At 36.6% G+C, this 17,552-nt stretch overlaps 1 protein-coding gene across 1 annotated transcript in view; it reads right to left on the minus strand.

Moving 5' to 3' along the window:
* Nucleotides 1-17,552, minus strand: part of LOC114530701 — a 35,784-nt gene that overhangs the window by 1,774 nt on the left and 16,458 nt on the right. The window contains exons 9-14 of the mRNA XM_028552307.1: nucleotides 8,700-8,808; nucleotides 8,212-8,390; nucleotides 7,477-7,680; nucleotides 7,027-7,128; nucleotides 6,084-6,372; nucleotides 5,707-5,904 (exon numbers count right to left, since the gene is read on the minus strand). Coding sequence (XP_028408108.1) covers nucleotides 5,707-5,904; nucleotides 6,084-6,372; nucleotides 7,027-7,128; nucleotides 7,477-7,680; nucleotides 8,212-8,390; nucleotides 8,700-8,808 — 1,081 coding nt within the window. The remainder of the gene's footprint in view (nucleotides 1-5,706; nucleotides 5,905-6,083; nucleotides 6,373-7,026; nucleotides 7,129-7,476; nucleotides 7,681-8,211; nucleotides 8,391-8,699; nucleotides 8,809-17,552) is intronic.

A 17,552-nucleotide genomic window follows, 5' to 3' on the forward strand; every position in this document is an offset into this window, starting at 1 on the left:
TATTGTAGCGATCACGTGACATACATGTGATCAGTCATATAACTAGAAATACATGCATGCAGCAACCCTTCGCCTCGATCAAACGAAATTAGTTAAGCGTAGGGATGGTAACATGATTGTTAGAAAATTTTTCTGGGTTGGGGGTTTTGGAGGGTACATGATATGGAGAAATAGAAATTGAGTACGGTAATACTTTTCTGCACGTAGAAACACTGTGGCCATAGCAACCACTGAGCTATATTAAATTCCTGGAGGACCGGCTCGTCATTTTTCGGTAATTTCGCTGCCATCTTTTTGTCGCCAAAAACATGGCGGACTTCAGCCCTCTGCGCAAACGCAGAAGCTCTGCTGACGCCACATGGTTCCTTTTGCCATGGTAGTTACCACTGACCGGGCTAAATTCTTAGCCCGCTACAGCAGCATTCTCCCTCCTGGATTTTTTAAACAACAGGTTCTCCCCCCTGGTTTTTATGAATTTTGTTGTTTTGTTTTTTTGGTATATTTTTCGGCCTGGCCGCCTGGCCTGCAATAAAGTGCATTTTTCTTAAGATGAATACAAGTCGTAGACACTGTTTTTGCCAATTCGAGAACAAATATATATTAAAACGTCAAAAAAATGTGGACAAAACTAAAGATTTTAATACTGACAATAACTGACAGGTTTATTTTTTATTTTTTTAATCATATTTTCATTATTTATACATTCCTATATGAAATTTAACAAATGCTTGAACTTTTTGGCACTATTGTCGGATATTGTGAGGACAACTGGATATTTATGGACATCAGTTAGGCTTTTCTGAGCCCTTAACTGCAGAAATAATACGAAAAGGTTGCAATTATTAATGATGTTCTCTTTAATGTCCTCAGAACTTTATATCTATGCTAACTAATCTTGCTAACTATGCATAATCCAAAGGATAAGAGGCCAAAACTCAGGCAAGATGCTGGGCAGCTGAATAATGCTAAGTGCAGTTTGTACCTCAATGGGCAATAAAAGTTTTCAATATTGTCTTAGACCCCTGGCCATAGTAATGAATAATATTAATCCCTCCTTAGACTCCATTACTCCTGATTAGCCTAATGAACATATAGCCCCTTGGAAGTTGATACCATCAACAGAAAATTATAAAAGTGGGTGCAGATTGAAGGCACACTGCTCAGTCAATGCATGTTTATATTTATTTTTTTCATAAATATAACAATTGTTATAAATACACCAGCCAACAACAAAATCGGTGAGCATGGTAAGAATAACAATGTACATTCATAACAAGGTGTATAATGTGCTGTATTCATCTCAGTTGAATGTTCCAGCATGACAAGCCACCTTTATTTCATAGCATCATAACTTCATCCTAAAAATAAAAATCTGTTCAAGATTTATTCACAAGGTGCAAAAAGCTAAAAAATCAATTATGAGCCATATGGTAATTGATAAATTGACTTTGGATTTGACAAGGCAAACAAGTTAATATATTATCTAGGCTTTATCAATCTTATTACTTTGTATCAGCACGCCACTCAGCACTTTTGTCAGTCAGATCTTTTTAATTGATGATGGCATCTAGTAGACTGACTGGGGGAAAGGTTCACCTATAAACATTGATATTTGCTATCATGAAAACAAAATAGACCAAACTCAAAAGATTGACACTGCCAGAAATTAAATCCCTTCCCCACACAAGTCAAGAAAAATGATAAAGTTTGGGTGCATATGTACCAAAGGGTCGAAAATAGTATATTTGCTGTTTTTACTATAAGTTCTGATGGATTTATTGGCTCACAATCTTTGGTAATCAGTTTATACTATAGTCCAAAGGCAAAAAACAAAATTGTTATAAAACCCGGCTTACCTGGATGCAATAAAATATATGAGAAAAGAACTCTACCGATAAGTGAACTAAGCCATTCACAACGTTAGACGTAGGGCACGAAGTAACGTCTCCTTTCCATTTGTTGAACAGGGAAAAAGAGGCACACTTTTATCCTTTTTATATGAAATACAAAAAAATTATTTACCGATAGCCGAAATTATTTTCATAAAAACCAGGAGGGAGATGGACACAGTTTTCACTTTGTATCGCGGTATGTCAGTGGTAACTACCATGAGCAAAAGGAGCCATGTGACGTCAGCAAAGCTCAAAATTCGCCATCTTTTTGGCGACGCGATTTGGCAGTGAGCCGGTCCTCCAGGAATTTAATATATAGCTCAGTGATAGCAACTCGCAACGGCCGTATATTTTTAAAGAATCAAAGTTTACCCTCATATTTTTGTGAAAAAATGGCAAAAATACGACAAGATTCTAACCTTTTTCTTGAAGTTAAGTTTCTCATCTATACTCAGTGTTATGGTAAATTATTTTAATTATCAAATACCATGAAATCTAACATCAGACGTCTCATATAACTTCCGAAGTTTTATGCTACGCTTCCACTGGTTTTTGCACGGGAATGTTTTGATTTTCTTTTCTTTTTTAAATATATGAAAACGCAGTTTATAAATGAGATTATAATTTCGTTCATCACATAACACAGATTTATAGTGCTGTATAAAGCTGTGTTTACCACAAAAGAATTACTTTAAAGCTGTGCCGGGTGAAATATTATCAAGTGTAAAATCTTCCGACTTCATTATACGTGGTGAATTCGGTCGAAAATTTAGTCTTGTTATTTGTTAAACCGTGAAAAGTCCTTACCTCATTCGAGTTTCCCTCTAATTTAGTAAAAATACATACTGTATATTCCATATTTATGAAAATATTTGTAAATTTCATCAAAATTTTGCTAAATTACAGTTATTCCATAGGCAGCCCAGACATGTTTTCGTTCTAGTGGCGCTCGCGCGTGTACACGAGTCTACTTGCTCTACGAAAATATGCCTGGGCTGTCTATAGTTATTCATATGGTTATATATATATATATATATATATATATATATATATATATATATATATATATATATATATATCTATCATATATATATATGGTACTCGGGAATAGGGATGATTTGTAGTAGGATATGACACCGAGTGGCAGCCCGCCATGGCAAGCAGAAAATTCTACTTGACCACGGCAGGATTTGAACCCGCGGCCTTCGGTATACTAGTCCGATGCTCTGCCAACTGAGCTACATGGCCAACGCGGGTTTTTGATATTTCGAAACAATACTAGTTTCTTCGATATCGAGAGCTTGTCAGCTCAATAGGTGATTTTAACTATATGCATGAAGATGGTACTCGGGAATAGGGATGATTTGTAGTAGGATATGACAGGCTGCTGCTTGCCATGGCGGGCTGCCACTCGGTGTCATATCCTACTACAAATCGTCCCTATTCCCGAGTACCATCTTCATGCATATAGTTAAAATCACCTATTGAGCTGACAAGCTCTCGATATCGAAGAAACTAGTATTGTTTCGAAATATCAAAAACCCGCGTTGGCCATGTAGCTCAGTTGGCAGAGCATCGGACTAGTATACCGAAGGCCGCGGGTTCAAATCCTGCCGTGGTCAAGTAGAATTTTCTGCTTGCCATGGCGGGCTGCCACTCGGTGTCATATCCTACTACAAATCATATATATATATATATATATATATAAATATATATATATATATATATATATATATATATATATATATATATATATATATATATAATATTATAATATATATATAAAATAAAATCAATGAAATATTACAAAATTTTGAATATATTGTTCGCTACACTCTGTGTTTCACGTTTCTTCTGAAACGATCATCAGGCGAATGATTACTCTACAGCAGTTAAAGTTTGTATCATTCAGTTTGTATTCATCTCTATCATTAAACATGCGCGCAAGTCTCTTCTCTTCTACAACGATAAAACGTGGGTAAAAAAGAACAACCAGTCTCTTTTCGATGTCGCGATGGGAAGTTACGACGGTGCCGAGGTTTGCGAACTGGTCGGTTTGTTCTTGCTGAACAGACTAGCTGAAAGCTTTGGGATAGACAACGTTGGGTTGTACAGAAATGACGGATTGCTCATCCTTGAGAGAACGGGAGGTCGTCAGGCTGACCATGCAAGGAAAAATCTCCACAAAATCTTTGATGACTATGGCCTTAAAATCACTGCGGAAATCAACTACCACCTGGTAAACTTTCTTGACGTCACACTCAACCTTATCGAAGGAAATCACCAACCTTTCCGTAAGCCAAACAACGAGCCACTGTATGTTGACGCTAGATCTAACCATCCACCTAGCATCATCAAGCAAATACCGAAGTCAATCAACAAACGTCTATCCTCACTATCCTCCAACGAAAAATCTTTTAAAGAGAGTCTACCGGTTTACGAAGAATCACTAAAACGTTGTAATTATAATGTCAAGCTCACCTACTCCGATCAACACAACCCAAGCCAACACCGTCACAATTCACAACGTAAGCGGAACATAATCTGGTTTAACCCACCTTTCAGTAAAAACGTTAAAACTAACGTTGCGCAGAAATTCCTTCAAATAATCGATAAACACTTTCCAAAATCCTCAAAGCTTCACAAGATATTTAACCGCAATTCAGTCAAAGTTAGCTACTCGTGCATGCCAAACGTAAAAAGTGTTATTTCCAGCCACAACCGAAACATCATGAAATCGAACAAAACCTCGTCAGATCGTACAAATTGCAACTGCCGCATCAAGAATAAATGCCCACTCCTTGGTAAATGCCTAACTGAAAGCCTCGTCTATAATGCCGAGATTATAACTACAAATCCTCCTGAGTCGAAGAACTACATCGGTGTCACAGCTGGTACGTTCAAGACCAGATACTACAACCACAAGAAATCCATAAACAACCCAGCCTACGAATCCGAAACTGAACTATCAAAACACACATGGAACCTAAAAAGACTAAACAAACAATTCAACATCAAGTGGACAATCATCAAATGCGTTCCGGCTTACTCAGCGGGCGGACGGTCATGCAACCTATGCCTGGAGGAAAAAATGGCAATTCTTAAATCCTCGAAGGAGACGACACTAAACAAAAGAAGTGAACTTTTCGCAAAATGTAGACATAAAAATAGATTCAGCGCAAAAAATTTTAGACGCGCGCGCAATTTTTGAATTGTATCAGCGCAAGCACGTTAAAAACATCATCACACAAACTTTAACTGCTGTAGAGTAATCATTCGCCTGATGATCGTTTCAGAAGAAACGTGAAACACAGAGTGTAGCGAACAATATATTCAAAATTTTGTAATATTTCATTGATTTTATTTTAATCGCTCTATTAAATTTTGATATCGAGCACTCTTTCTTCTTGGATACTTTACTTAATTGTATATATATATATATATATATATATATATATATATATATATATATATATATATATATATATATATATATATATATGCCGAATATGTGTTTAGAATCATATGAAGTAAACCAAGTATACTGTATTTTATATCTATTGAACATAGGCTACCCGAAATTTTTTTATTTCATGGCATTAATCCACAATTAGCATTTTGATCCGTTATAGTTTGCATTACATGAAGTAGCGCACGCACTCATAATTGTCAATGACATTTTTTAATTATGAGTGCGTGCGCTACTTTATGTATTGCAAATTATAACGGTTCAAAATGCTAGTTGTGGATTAATAACATGAGAAAACACATTTTTGGGTAACCTACGGTCTTAATGAAATTATGATATTCTCACCTTTGGATAGCACATGAATTTTAGTTTCTTTCAGTTTTATTGATCCATCTATCACGCCATTGACGTACTCAGAATTAGGTTCTATATCCAAAGTTGTTTCGTCTATAAACTGAGCTGCTTTTCCTTCTTGAGTAAAATCTGCGTAGCTAATCGCTTCCTTTATTGCTGCTGGTCTGCCAAGAATGAACGTGAAATTTCCTAATTGCCAGTCAAATAATAAAATGTTAACGCGTAGGTAATTATATAGTTAATTATCATTTAAAAACAGCTTTGCATCATCCCATCTTAGTAGTATATATGTATCACGGGGCTATACCGTACGTGAATTATAGCACTGTTGTATAAAAGTTGCTGCAATTTCTTTAAGGCATGTTTACCTTTTTCTGTTGTATCGCTAACTTTGTGCATCAGACCTCCAGCCTGCCCACTCAATAGCACATCTCCAACTTTGAGACCCAACTTTGCAGGTGCAACCAGAACTAGAGAGGAATCTTCCTCTCCAGCGACTTGAATGGGACAATTGTATATCTTTGTTATTTTTGGGTCAACAATTTTCACATTTTTTTTGTAAACAACATTTTCTACCCTTTTCGGATCCGAATAATCAGCATGCACTCTTCCATCAGGACAACGCGTGTCATTCCATGATTTACACACTCCTTCTTCCTATACAGCAGAGTAAAACTCCGAATATTAGGCCGGAATTAGTATTAATTACATATGAATGAAGGTTTTTATAACTATTGTGAGAATGACAGAGAAGTAACTCAGTGAGGGCTGGCTTCCTTTTAACGAGTTTTTTTCTTTGCACGCCGTTCTTTTTTTGGTAACATGTGGCTATTAAACGATCTGTTCATCGTCAGACAATGAAGATAGCTACATTGCCAAATAACGATATTAACACACTTTTTCACCAAATAAAATTTCCGTTATGGGGAGGGAATCTTCAAAATAAGATAATAAAATACTAAAACTATTTTAATGATAGACATTTTTTGCCATTTTTTCTTGTCATAGGAAATTCGCGGCAACAAATCATATGCATACACTATTAGCAACTTTCCATAAGATTCTTTTAAATGCATCCGTAGCTTAAAAGCTGTAGTTTTAATTGCAATTTTTTTTTGTGCAATAATAGTGTTGACAACATACTGCCTCTCAATGGCTCAAATTTTTCAACGAATAAATATGATAAATGTATAAGTAATGTTGTAATGAAGTAATTAAGTAAGTGGCGCAACACATCGATTAGCACAGCGGCAACGTATCATTTAATTGCATACATACTGCAAATCAACAAATTATTACGAATTATCGTACCACTTTCTTGAAGCACTTCTCATAATCGTGACATTTTTGACAGGATTCCAATGTTGTTGTTTTTTCAGATCGGTTGCACTGCCTCATTGCACAGTCCACGCGCTGTAATTCAAAAATGGCTGTCTTCTGTTATTTAATCTTAAATTAGCACTTACAAGTATGCGACAATTATTTGAATATGATGTACTGTGCAAGGCCTAACTGGCACGTCCCACTAATCTCTGTATAGTTAGATCATTAAGTACCGCGTCTTCAATAATTTTAATGTACATCAAATTTTAGATCAATATTTAACATAAATTTAAAACATTAAATCATAAATTTTTGCTGATTCAAATCGGGCAACATGTGTCACACCAACAGGACACTCAAATAAATTCTCAGTTTCATAGTTAATATGGTAATTCTTTAATAATTCAACGCGCTTCGGACAAAAATTCTATAAATTACCATAATATTTTTGGAACATGTGCTAACATTCCCGACAGTGTGGCAGTTGTGGTAAAACCAGTCTGGACATTTTGTTGAATGTGGTCCTATTGATGTACCCGCAATGCATTGCTGGGAGCTGTCGCACCAACCACAGGAACTATCCCGGTAACAATCAATACATTTTCTAAACTTTCCACAAACAGAGTAGGTACAGCCTCGACCCTGCAAAAGTAATCTATTAATCAGAAATCAATTTATTTTATAGCATTTTCTACGGGCAAGAAGCACCATGCTAGGGTACTAATTTCTTTCAGATAATTATATTGTAAAGGAACAAAGTAAATTAAAAGTCGTCCAATTCTATGTCAGTGAAGTCCGATATTGGATTGATTTTTGGATTATGCGCTTAGCCGAAATTTAAACCAGTTAAGTCTTGTAATTTAAAAATAGGCAGTGAGGTATAAGCCTCGTTTACACTCAATTTTATTGGTGGACAGGCTACCTAAACAAAGGCTACGTTGAGCACGGATGAAATGTGCACGTGTACCCATTTTAGCCGTTCCGAGCCAAAATCGAGTGTAGTGTGAAATAATATATGCCTCGTTTACACTACCCTTAATTTAGAATAAGTACCTGTATCAAGGCCGGGTAGGGATTAAATCAGCACGGGTACCCATTTTATAACCGTGCCGTGCCAATACGTCGAGTGTAGTGTAAACTGGGCTATAATGTTATTGTATATCATATGCTTACCAGAAATCCTACTGAACATTTGCAAGCGTTTGGGCCAATACAAAGGCCATTCCCCGAACAATTATTCGCTTCATTACAGTGAAATTGAGAACAGTCTCTCCCTGTCCATCCGCGGTAGCAAAAACAAGTTGTTCCGACGCAATCTCCATTGTGGAAGCACCCATTAGGACAGTGAGTAACTGTGAAAGACGAGAAAGAATAAATAACAGTAAGAAGCAGTTCGAAAACTGTTGGGTACAAAACAAAAAACGTAATTACGGCAGAAAGTTCCCAAAAATCATAATTATTTTGATGAATCAATCCCTATTGTAGGGAATCTCGCAAATAAAGTATCGAAGAATGGAATAAAGAATCGAATAAAATTCTATCAACTTCATGTCGTGTTACCGCGTGATGCAATTCTGTCAATTTCGCGTTATATCTTAAGGCGAGTTTAGGGGGTCAAGATCCTTGCATAGATAACCCGAAATTATTTTAAATCAACTTACCTGCGGCTTGTGTGCAAATATATGGATAAAGACTTTTACATGGAACAGCTCGATATTTGTACTCATAAGTTCTCACCGCACATTTCTGTTTTGAAATCTGCCCGTTTTCCTTAAAAATAGTTACGCTATATTTATGTTGTTTATACAATCAGTTCACACTTTACGGCTTTTAGCCATCAGCGTCCAGAATTCACAAACACTGGGCCTGGGGCAGGTTGTTTGAAATGTGGATAAGCCGCTATCCGACGGATAACTCGCTATCCAACGGATAAGTTTTATCCAGCGTGTGATTTCCGTTACACGAAGCTTGGGTAACTTTATCCAGCGGATAAAAATCGCTATCTACTGGATAAATTTATACAAGGTCCGGTGGTAGTTTAAATCCACTATCCTGTGTGTGTTAAATTCCAAGATACAAGATAACACTGTAAACATTTTGATAAAGAAGGACAAAAATGCAATTATCCTGCTACTGTGTTTCAACAAACTAATAATTATGCATCATGATTGTACTCACTATTAAAAATGTTTTCGAAGTGCATTCCAGCCATTGTTTATATATTTGTGGCAGCAGCGCGCGTTTCACGTTGCCCACACCAGGGCGCTTATATAGTGGGCGGTGCAACGCGCTTACTGCGCGCTGATCGATGTGTGATGCGGAAATGGACTGGCACGAGCGTGCTTTTCGACAAAAGTCAAAAAGGAGTTCATTTTTCAACGCTGTTTGTACAATGGCTGTTTTTTCTCAATAATCGATTTTTTTTGACAGTTTTTAGATTGTTCCGACAAATTACTTACTATTTTATCTTTTGAACGCTTGTTTGGTGCATGAAGTGGTATTGTAAAGAAAATATTTTGGATAATAAGTTGTTCTTTGGTGACTTCCATGAAGGGTAATTTTTAATGCAGGATATGCGAATGTTGTCAATTAGTCCCAGGCTTGGAATTCAGGTATGTCAAAGATTATATTTATCTTCTTATATTTTAGCGTTTTTATTAAAATCTGAATTGAACATATGAGGATATAGCGATTGAAAGTCGCGTATTATTGCGAGTTAAAACTTGCCTCCTTAGGCTACGATTTTCACCGTAGAGAAGTAAACAAAAGCTGCAGTTTCGTTATATAAAGATTCTGCGTCATTGAATAGAAAAAAATTGGCTCGTTTTAAAACATTGCGTTAAAGTAACTGTAAGCTGTAAGCTAAATTTGTGCTTAAGACAATTTTCAAAATATGCCTTAGCTAAAAGTATGCCGAGCGCAAGTGTTAAATAAATATAGCCCTAGTCTTGAAATCTTGTGATCATTACGCCAAGCAAGCTTCCCGTTTAGATTTGTTGAGAAAACGAAAATTTGAATTGTACTCTTTTCGATATTTACTTTCAAAAGTCGGTTGCCTGCAAAACAAATTGTATTCTATCGAACGAAAAAGATGCGTATACCAAATAGAAGGTTTTTTAAATGTTTTCACGCCATGTCGCTTGCGAAAGCCAAACAACGGTTCAAACGTATCTTTGTATTATCCTTTTACTAAAAGTCCGTGGACATCAAGTTAAACCAAAAAATTAAAATGTGTGATACTTATTGTAAGAGAAGAGCGACTGAGCAACTTGCCTCTCCGTCTAAGAGGATAAAAGTTTCGCAATTTGATGAACCAGCGACCTCCCAGTCTGAGCAAAACACAACAAATGTGTCTCCGGTTTCACCTAATGGAAACGAAAGATTACAACCGTGTGCTGACTTGGGAAATGCTTTCTTAAATGCTGTTTCAACGCCCATTCAATACTGCAGGAAAATAACATTACAACCTGAGGAACTGCTTATGTATTCGTTAGTGAATGTTGCACTACCTCCTGGAACTAAATTAGGAACTTGCTCTGCAGAAAAATATGCTGGTATCTCACTGGCTGTTTACAAAGTATATGGTGTCCGTTTCACTTGCAGCAACATCAAAATGTATTTCTACAGATCGATTAACAACATAACCAAGGGTCTTGGGAAGTTTAATGGGAAGCTTAGGTGGAAATATTATTCTAATTACATTGAGACAATTGTTGCCAATCACCAACAAGATCTAATAACTCTGCTGCTTGATCCAGATGCTAACAACTGGCAAAACTTTGAGAGTTTAAAGAAAGATTTAGAGTCAGAATGCCTTTCCAGTTTAGAAGAAAGTGAAAAAACCCAAGCTTTGGCATACCGTGTCAATTTAATAATTAGTAGCATTCAAAGTAGGTTTCCAATGTGGAAAGTCATCTCCAATGTTGATAAATTGGAAGTACACTTATATTATATGAACAATAGTATGGTTACAGTCCATTATGAAATAGTAATATTAGCAGATGGTACTTACTCCTTTGTTTCCAAAGAAAAGCACATACCGGAAACTTTAGATTTAAGTAACACAATACCTCGAACCATACAGAGTAAGAGTGAGTTGTATCTTCTCATGGAGTCGTTGGAGAAGCTTAGTATTTGTTCGGGAGTGTCAGTGGAAAATTACACAAATCTACTAAATGAGAATAATACTTTTCCTGTGTATATAAGACAAGGGATGGTGAACCAGGTGCATTTGTTGAGACAATGCATAAGGATTCTGGTGTTTATGAGAAGTGTGTCCGATCTACAAAATGTAGCTTTCTAATTGAAGATGATAGATGTGGCAAAGAGTGCTTGAAGATGGAACATTATTTAAGGACAGTTAAATCCAGAAACCAAAAACCTAACCAAAACAATTATTCAAAACACACTCGGTTTGATTACATGTCCAAAGAGAACCTTATTGAGAACAGTAGAGAAATGGCAGGGAAAGTCCACAGAATGCAAATTAGGTTAAAACGCCTTGAACAGTACCAACAGGAAATGAGTACAGTGGGAAATGATACAGATTCTGATTTCAGGACATTGTTTAAGCAGCTATACAAGGGGCTTAGCAAAAATATTGAGAAGCAAGACAACAATATTTGTTATTGGGAGGATTGTTTGCATTTACAGCATGATCACAAGAAACCAGAGTTGTTAGTGAAGCATATAACTACCTGTCACATGGCAACTGTTTCAGATGAAGCTCCAATAAATAGGAAGTATCAATGTAAATGGCTTGGTTGTGACAAAACGTTTGGCAAAAAGAAGCTTCTACAATCACACATCACTGAACATACTGGTCAGGAGTCTGACACATTCTTCTTAACACTCTTGCAAGACCAAGCAAAGGCTTTGAATATGCCTTCAAGGCAAATGAGGTGGCATCCCTTGGTATTGAAATGGTGCCTCCGTATCTATTCTAAGTCCCACAGCATTTATGATGACCTCCGTGAATCTGGACTCCTAAAACTTCCAAGTGGTAGAACTCTTTCAGACTACAAAAACTTTAGTTCTTCAAAATCTGGGTGGCAAACGTCAGTGCTAAACGCTATGAGAGAAGGTTTCACAAAGCAAGGCATTTCAGAAATAGGGAAGTTTGGTGGGCTTTTTTTCGATGAAGTTAAAATCAAAGAAGGGTTGGTGTTTGACCCATCTTCTTGGAATTGATTGGTTTTACAGACCTGTGTAGTGATGAAGGTGATACTCCAAATGGGAATACAACAACAATGTCTTCTGTACGAAAAAGCTTAGCGACGCATGTGTTACAGTTCTTCTTCAAAAGTATATTCAGTAATTTCCAATTCCCATGTGCATATTTCTTAACAAATGGAATTTCAGCTTACAACTTGAATAGAACATTTTGGCAGGGAGTAGGTTTACTTCATTCATTCGACTTTAAAGTCATTGTGTCGTGCTGCGATGGAGCCTCTGAAAACAGGGCATTTATGGAAATGAATGGCTGTAGTGATACTGTAGCTCAAGTTATCAATCCATTTTCAAAGCTTCCATTGTTTTTCTTGTCTGATCCACCTCACCTAATCAAAAAACTCCGGAACAATATTTACAAAAGTGGCGATAAGGAAAACTCCTCACGATACACCAGTTGCTTATTGCTGAATTCAAAGAATATCTTATGGGAACATATATATTCAGTTTATCTACGAGACAAACAAAGACATTTATTTTCCACAGACATTAGAAGTTCTCATGTCCATCTTGACAGCTTGAGCAAAATGCGTGTTAAACTAGCTGTTCAAGTACTTAATTCAAAGGTGCAAAAGGACATGGCTAAGTATGAAAATGAAGCAACTAAATCAACTCAGCAATTTATTTCAAACTGTGATGCATTGTGGAATGTCTTCAACGATACTAAACCATTAAGTTCATTAGAAGATACCCGAATCAAAGCTTTAGATGATGTACTAGACTTTTTTAAAAGTTGGAAAAATGAATTGGCTTCTATATATGCACTTAAATCAGAGATCATCCCATTTCATTAGTTGGCAAACTATGTTTGATATACAGGTAAAAAAAAATCACAAAAGCGATTGTTTAAAGCCCATTTATTTCCAAATTTATATACAAAAAGTTCACATATTAAGTGAAAAACAGAAGTGGTATGGTAAATTGACCAGCAATGCAAAAGCTTACAGTTACTAAAACAGTCAATGTAAATCATGTTTGCGAACTAAAACATTAACAACTATTGGGCCTAACAAAATATATACCTTATAATTATATTTGCCTTATATATTTCCAGGTAACAATCAATGGCTTTAAAGCACTGGTTAAATTCATTGGTACACCTGAATTCAGATCCCTTCATGGAAGTCCGCCTTATATCATTCCTAAAAGAATAAGTCAAGATATAGTTGAGTCATTCTTTTCTATGCAAAGGCAAGCATGTGGTGGTACAAATAATATGACAGCGTACACTTATGGTTACAATGTCAATAGTATGATAATTCGTTCTGAAGCTAAGCGTCTGTCAAAGAAACAAACTAACACATATGATGTTGATATTGAATTCGGTGAGGAGCAGAAGGGTAATGATAGCATTCCTAAAAGAAGCAATGTTCAGGGTATTTTTTCAACCAACTTGTGGCCAGTCTATCTTTAACCGTTTATTTTCTAGTGTTAGAAATAGCACATATAAAGGGCAAAAGACCTTCCCTGACACAGAATACCTATCATAAGGACAACTAAAAACGTTTTAACTACATTTTTGCAATCCAATTTTGTCCTTACTATATGCAGTTAAATGTAACTAGAGTATACAACTGGTCCCAGGCATCCAGAGTTACATTGCTCTTTGAATTCAATCTAAGTATTGTTTTTAGGAAGAATATTTTGTCTAACATTTAAAACCTTGAGGATACAAAGATGCTTTGAATGCTATGAATACATATAGTCACGGGGGGGGGGGATGTGTTGGTGGTGACAAAGTTAAATTAAGAGTTTGTTAGGGACACTTATTATTAGCTTTGGGGGATGTTGCAGACACTTAAATTGAGGGTGGGTTGGATATTGTTGAATGCTACATTCAGTCATGTTTGGGGGGGGTTGTTGTTGTGGGAATGTTAAATTAAGGGTAATTTATTGGGGACCCTTGTTAAATCAAAGGGTTTGGGATATTGTAGATATATAAAATGAGGTGGTTGATTTTCATAATTTTACGGTATGTTGTAAATAACATGTTTTGATTTATTCCTATTGTAAAGCAATAAATCATTTTACTATATGTCATTGTATGGTTTTATTTTAATATTACAACATACCTCCTCAATATTAGCACACACCAGACCCCCTTTTACTGCTTCAAGGAGGCTTTTTATTTGTTTTTCTTTTTTTTTTCCCAGGAATGCTGGCTGTTTCAAAGCCTTCAAAATTTTAGCCAGTTCTTTTTCTTGAAGTTTGCCCAATACTTTTTCCTGTTCATGATGGGGTAGAGTTTTCAGATTGAGTAGAAATGCATTTATAGATGAACTGTTAAAATTGGATCTCAGGTTTACGATGCTTTGGTTTTTTCTTGTCTGGGTGGAGGATACTGCAGCACATTTTTTAACAGAGGGTCTTATTTGCTGTCGCAAAGCAACACTTCTTTTGTTCGGTTTTAAAGCTTCTTGTTCACGAAATATTTGTTGCTTCGACTTAATAAAAAAGGTCACTACTCTTTGGAGGACAGCAATAGATGAGGGAATATCAGATGTTTTTATAAGTTCATTCCATCTGGCTCTCAGTTCTTCATTTATCGACATATGGTCAAGGCAAAACTTTAAAATGTTCCCTTTTTCTCGAAGAATGTTTTCTGGGCTTAACAGACTTTCAACTAATTTATGGAGAAAAATAAAAAATGGGACAACATGCTCATGAATACAAAATCTATAGTTCCCATTTGGCTGCCTTTGGTCTCCACCTAACTGAGACAAAACTGTCAATGCGTTTGACTTTGTTCCAAAAACAATTGAAGCATCCTTTTTAACAGTTTCCTTCAATGGGAGTTCATTTTGCCCTTTGCTGATCACGTCTCTTGCTCTTTTTACTGCCCAGCCTGCATGGTCTCGAATACTTTCACTATCTTCATCCTGGTTTGGGTTGATGGCACTTATAGTTGGTAAACAATCAATACTTGGTACGTTTGCATCTTGTATTTTGTACGTTTGCATCTCGAGCGTATCCGCCATTGTTGTAAAAAACAATACTCGTAACCAGACCGCTTGCATCACACATCGATCAGCGCGCAGTTACGCGTTGCACCGCCCACTATATAAGCGCCCTGGCCTACACATTCCGTTCCGAGCGCGATTTTTGGACATTCTCGCATTGAACAGGCGGTCAATTTACTATACCCTTCTAATCGAATCTAAGGGAATTTCAAAGAAAGATTCAACTTATTGCAAGAAAATTTGCTAATATCTAAGTAATTTCATTCACGCGGTAGGCAAGTATAGACAACAAGGCTACGAATTTTGTTCAAAACATTAAAATAGTGTAAAATATGGAACCGAAAGGCAAAGCGTCGCAAGGTCAAGGAATGAAGCTACAATGTGTTTAATAAAATCACTATTATGACCCCGTTTACACTAGAACGAAAGTTTCCGGATTTGTAACTTTATCCGGATTCATTGTTACACACATGTATCGGATTTGCCAGGTCGGATTTGCTCACTACACTTTAGTTGTCTCTGTATGCGGATTTGTTCGTTTACATTCACATTACTTGTTCCTGGAGAATTCTTTGGTCGTCACGTTTGAATTTCTTCGGATTAATATTCGTCGTGCAAAGCGTTTACACAAGAAAATTTTCCGGATTCAAAGTTTCCAGATACGGCTTAAAACCGAGTATATTTTCTATCGGATTGGTTGCTGCGTGTGTAAAAAGCAACATGAGTCCGGTACTAAAACATTCCGCTTTCGTGATGAATCCGGAAACTTTCGCTTTAGTGTAAACGGGGTCTATGTGAAGTGCAAAGTTCGAGCAAATCACTTGTTCAAGTCTTTTCCATTCATTAACTATATACTCGAGAATTTGTAATGATTATGAATTCAATGTTATAAAGGCTTAGCAACAGCTGAAATGCTGAAGTTGTGGTAGGAAATTTCAGGATATTCCTGCATGTTTTCTCCTGGTAAATTTTAACTTATTTATAGACCTTTTTCATAATGACGTTAAACGAGGAAAGTATGATGTTCACGAAGTTTGATTGGCTCGATAGTTTTGTGGAGCCAATCAAATTTCGTGTAACAACGGACTTTCCGCGTTTGACGTCATTATAAGAAAGGTCTATTGGATAGCTATCCACTTCACTATCTACACTTCGTGCAACGCATTTTTATCCAATGGATAACTATCCACTGGATCGCAGATTTATCGTTGGATATAGGACTTATCCGTTGGATAAGTTATCCATCTTTCGAACAACCGGGCCCTGCATTGTAAATATAACATTTATACAGGGTGTGTCAAAAAAAATGTCCCAAATGTAAAAATCCCGTTTTTCAGGATATTTTGCAGAATTTGGCAAATTTTTGTGTCCCTAGAAATAGTTTATACTTATCTGGTATACCTAGGCCATGTTTGGTTTTTCATTAACAAAATTATGTTACCGGGGGGGTGGTTCCTTTCCACTGATATTGTGAGGGCTTGCGCGCGAAAATGTGAAGCTGAAATTGGGATATTATTTAGCTGTCTAAAAGTAGGAAAGCTTTTTAATAAACTGTCAAAGTTTCAGGAAAAATAATGCATACTGGGAGCAACGCGCGACCCCTAAAGGTGACAAATATTTCATTGCACGCAGTGGATTAAATGCATCGTTGATTTTAGCGTGACCGATCTCATACAAGGTGGGCAAATGAATAAATTAAAGCGAGAAACTGAACACAAAAACAAAGCGATTTATTCGTGATGTTAATCCTCAGCATGTCCACCATTTCATTCTAAGCAAACTGCGGCTTGTCTGAGCATACGAAACACTGAACAGCGAACCATTTGTCTGTCCATTCGCCTAGATTTGCCGGTGGTAGCGTAGGCGATTTGCAAAAAAGAATTTCGAACGAAATGGATAATTTGAGGCAGGACAGACAAATGTGGTTCGCCGTTCAGTGTTTACCATACTCAGACGAGCCGCAGTTTGCTTAGAAAGAAATGGTGGAAATGTTGAGGATTAACATCAGGAATAAAAATCTTGTTATTAAATCGCTTGATCGTCTTTTTGTTCGGTTTCTCGCTTTAATTTATTCATTTGCCCAGCCTTGCATAAGATCGGTCACGCTAAAATCAACCATGCATTTAATCCACTGCGCGCAATGAAATATTTGTCACCTTTAGGGGTCGCGCGTTGCTCCCGTATGCATTATTTTTCCTGAAACTTTGACAGTTTATTAAAAAGCTTTCCTACTTTTAGACAGCTAAATAATATCCCAATTTCAGCTTCACATTTTCGCGCGCAAGCCCTCACAATATCAGTGGAAAGGAACCACCCCCCCGGTAA

This window comes from Dendronephthya gigantea, unplaced genomic scaffold (assembly GCF_004324835.1).
Source record: "Dendronephthya gigantea isolate DGI-Jeju-01 unplaced genomic scaffold, DenGig_1.0 000065F, whole genome shotgun sequence".
NCBI classification, from domain to species: domain Eukaryota; kingdom Metazoa; phylum Cnidaria; class Anthozoa; order Malacalcyonacea; family Nephtheidae; genus Dendronephthya; species Dendronephthya gigantea.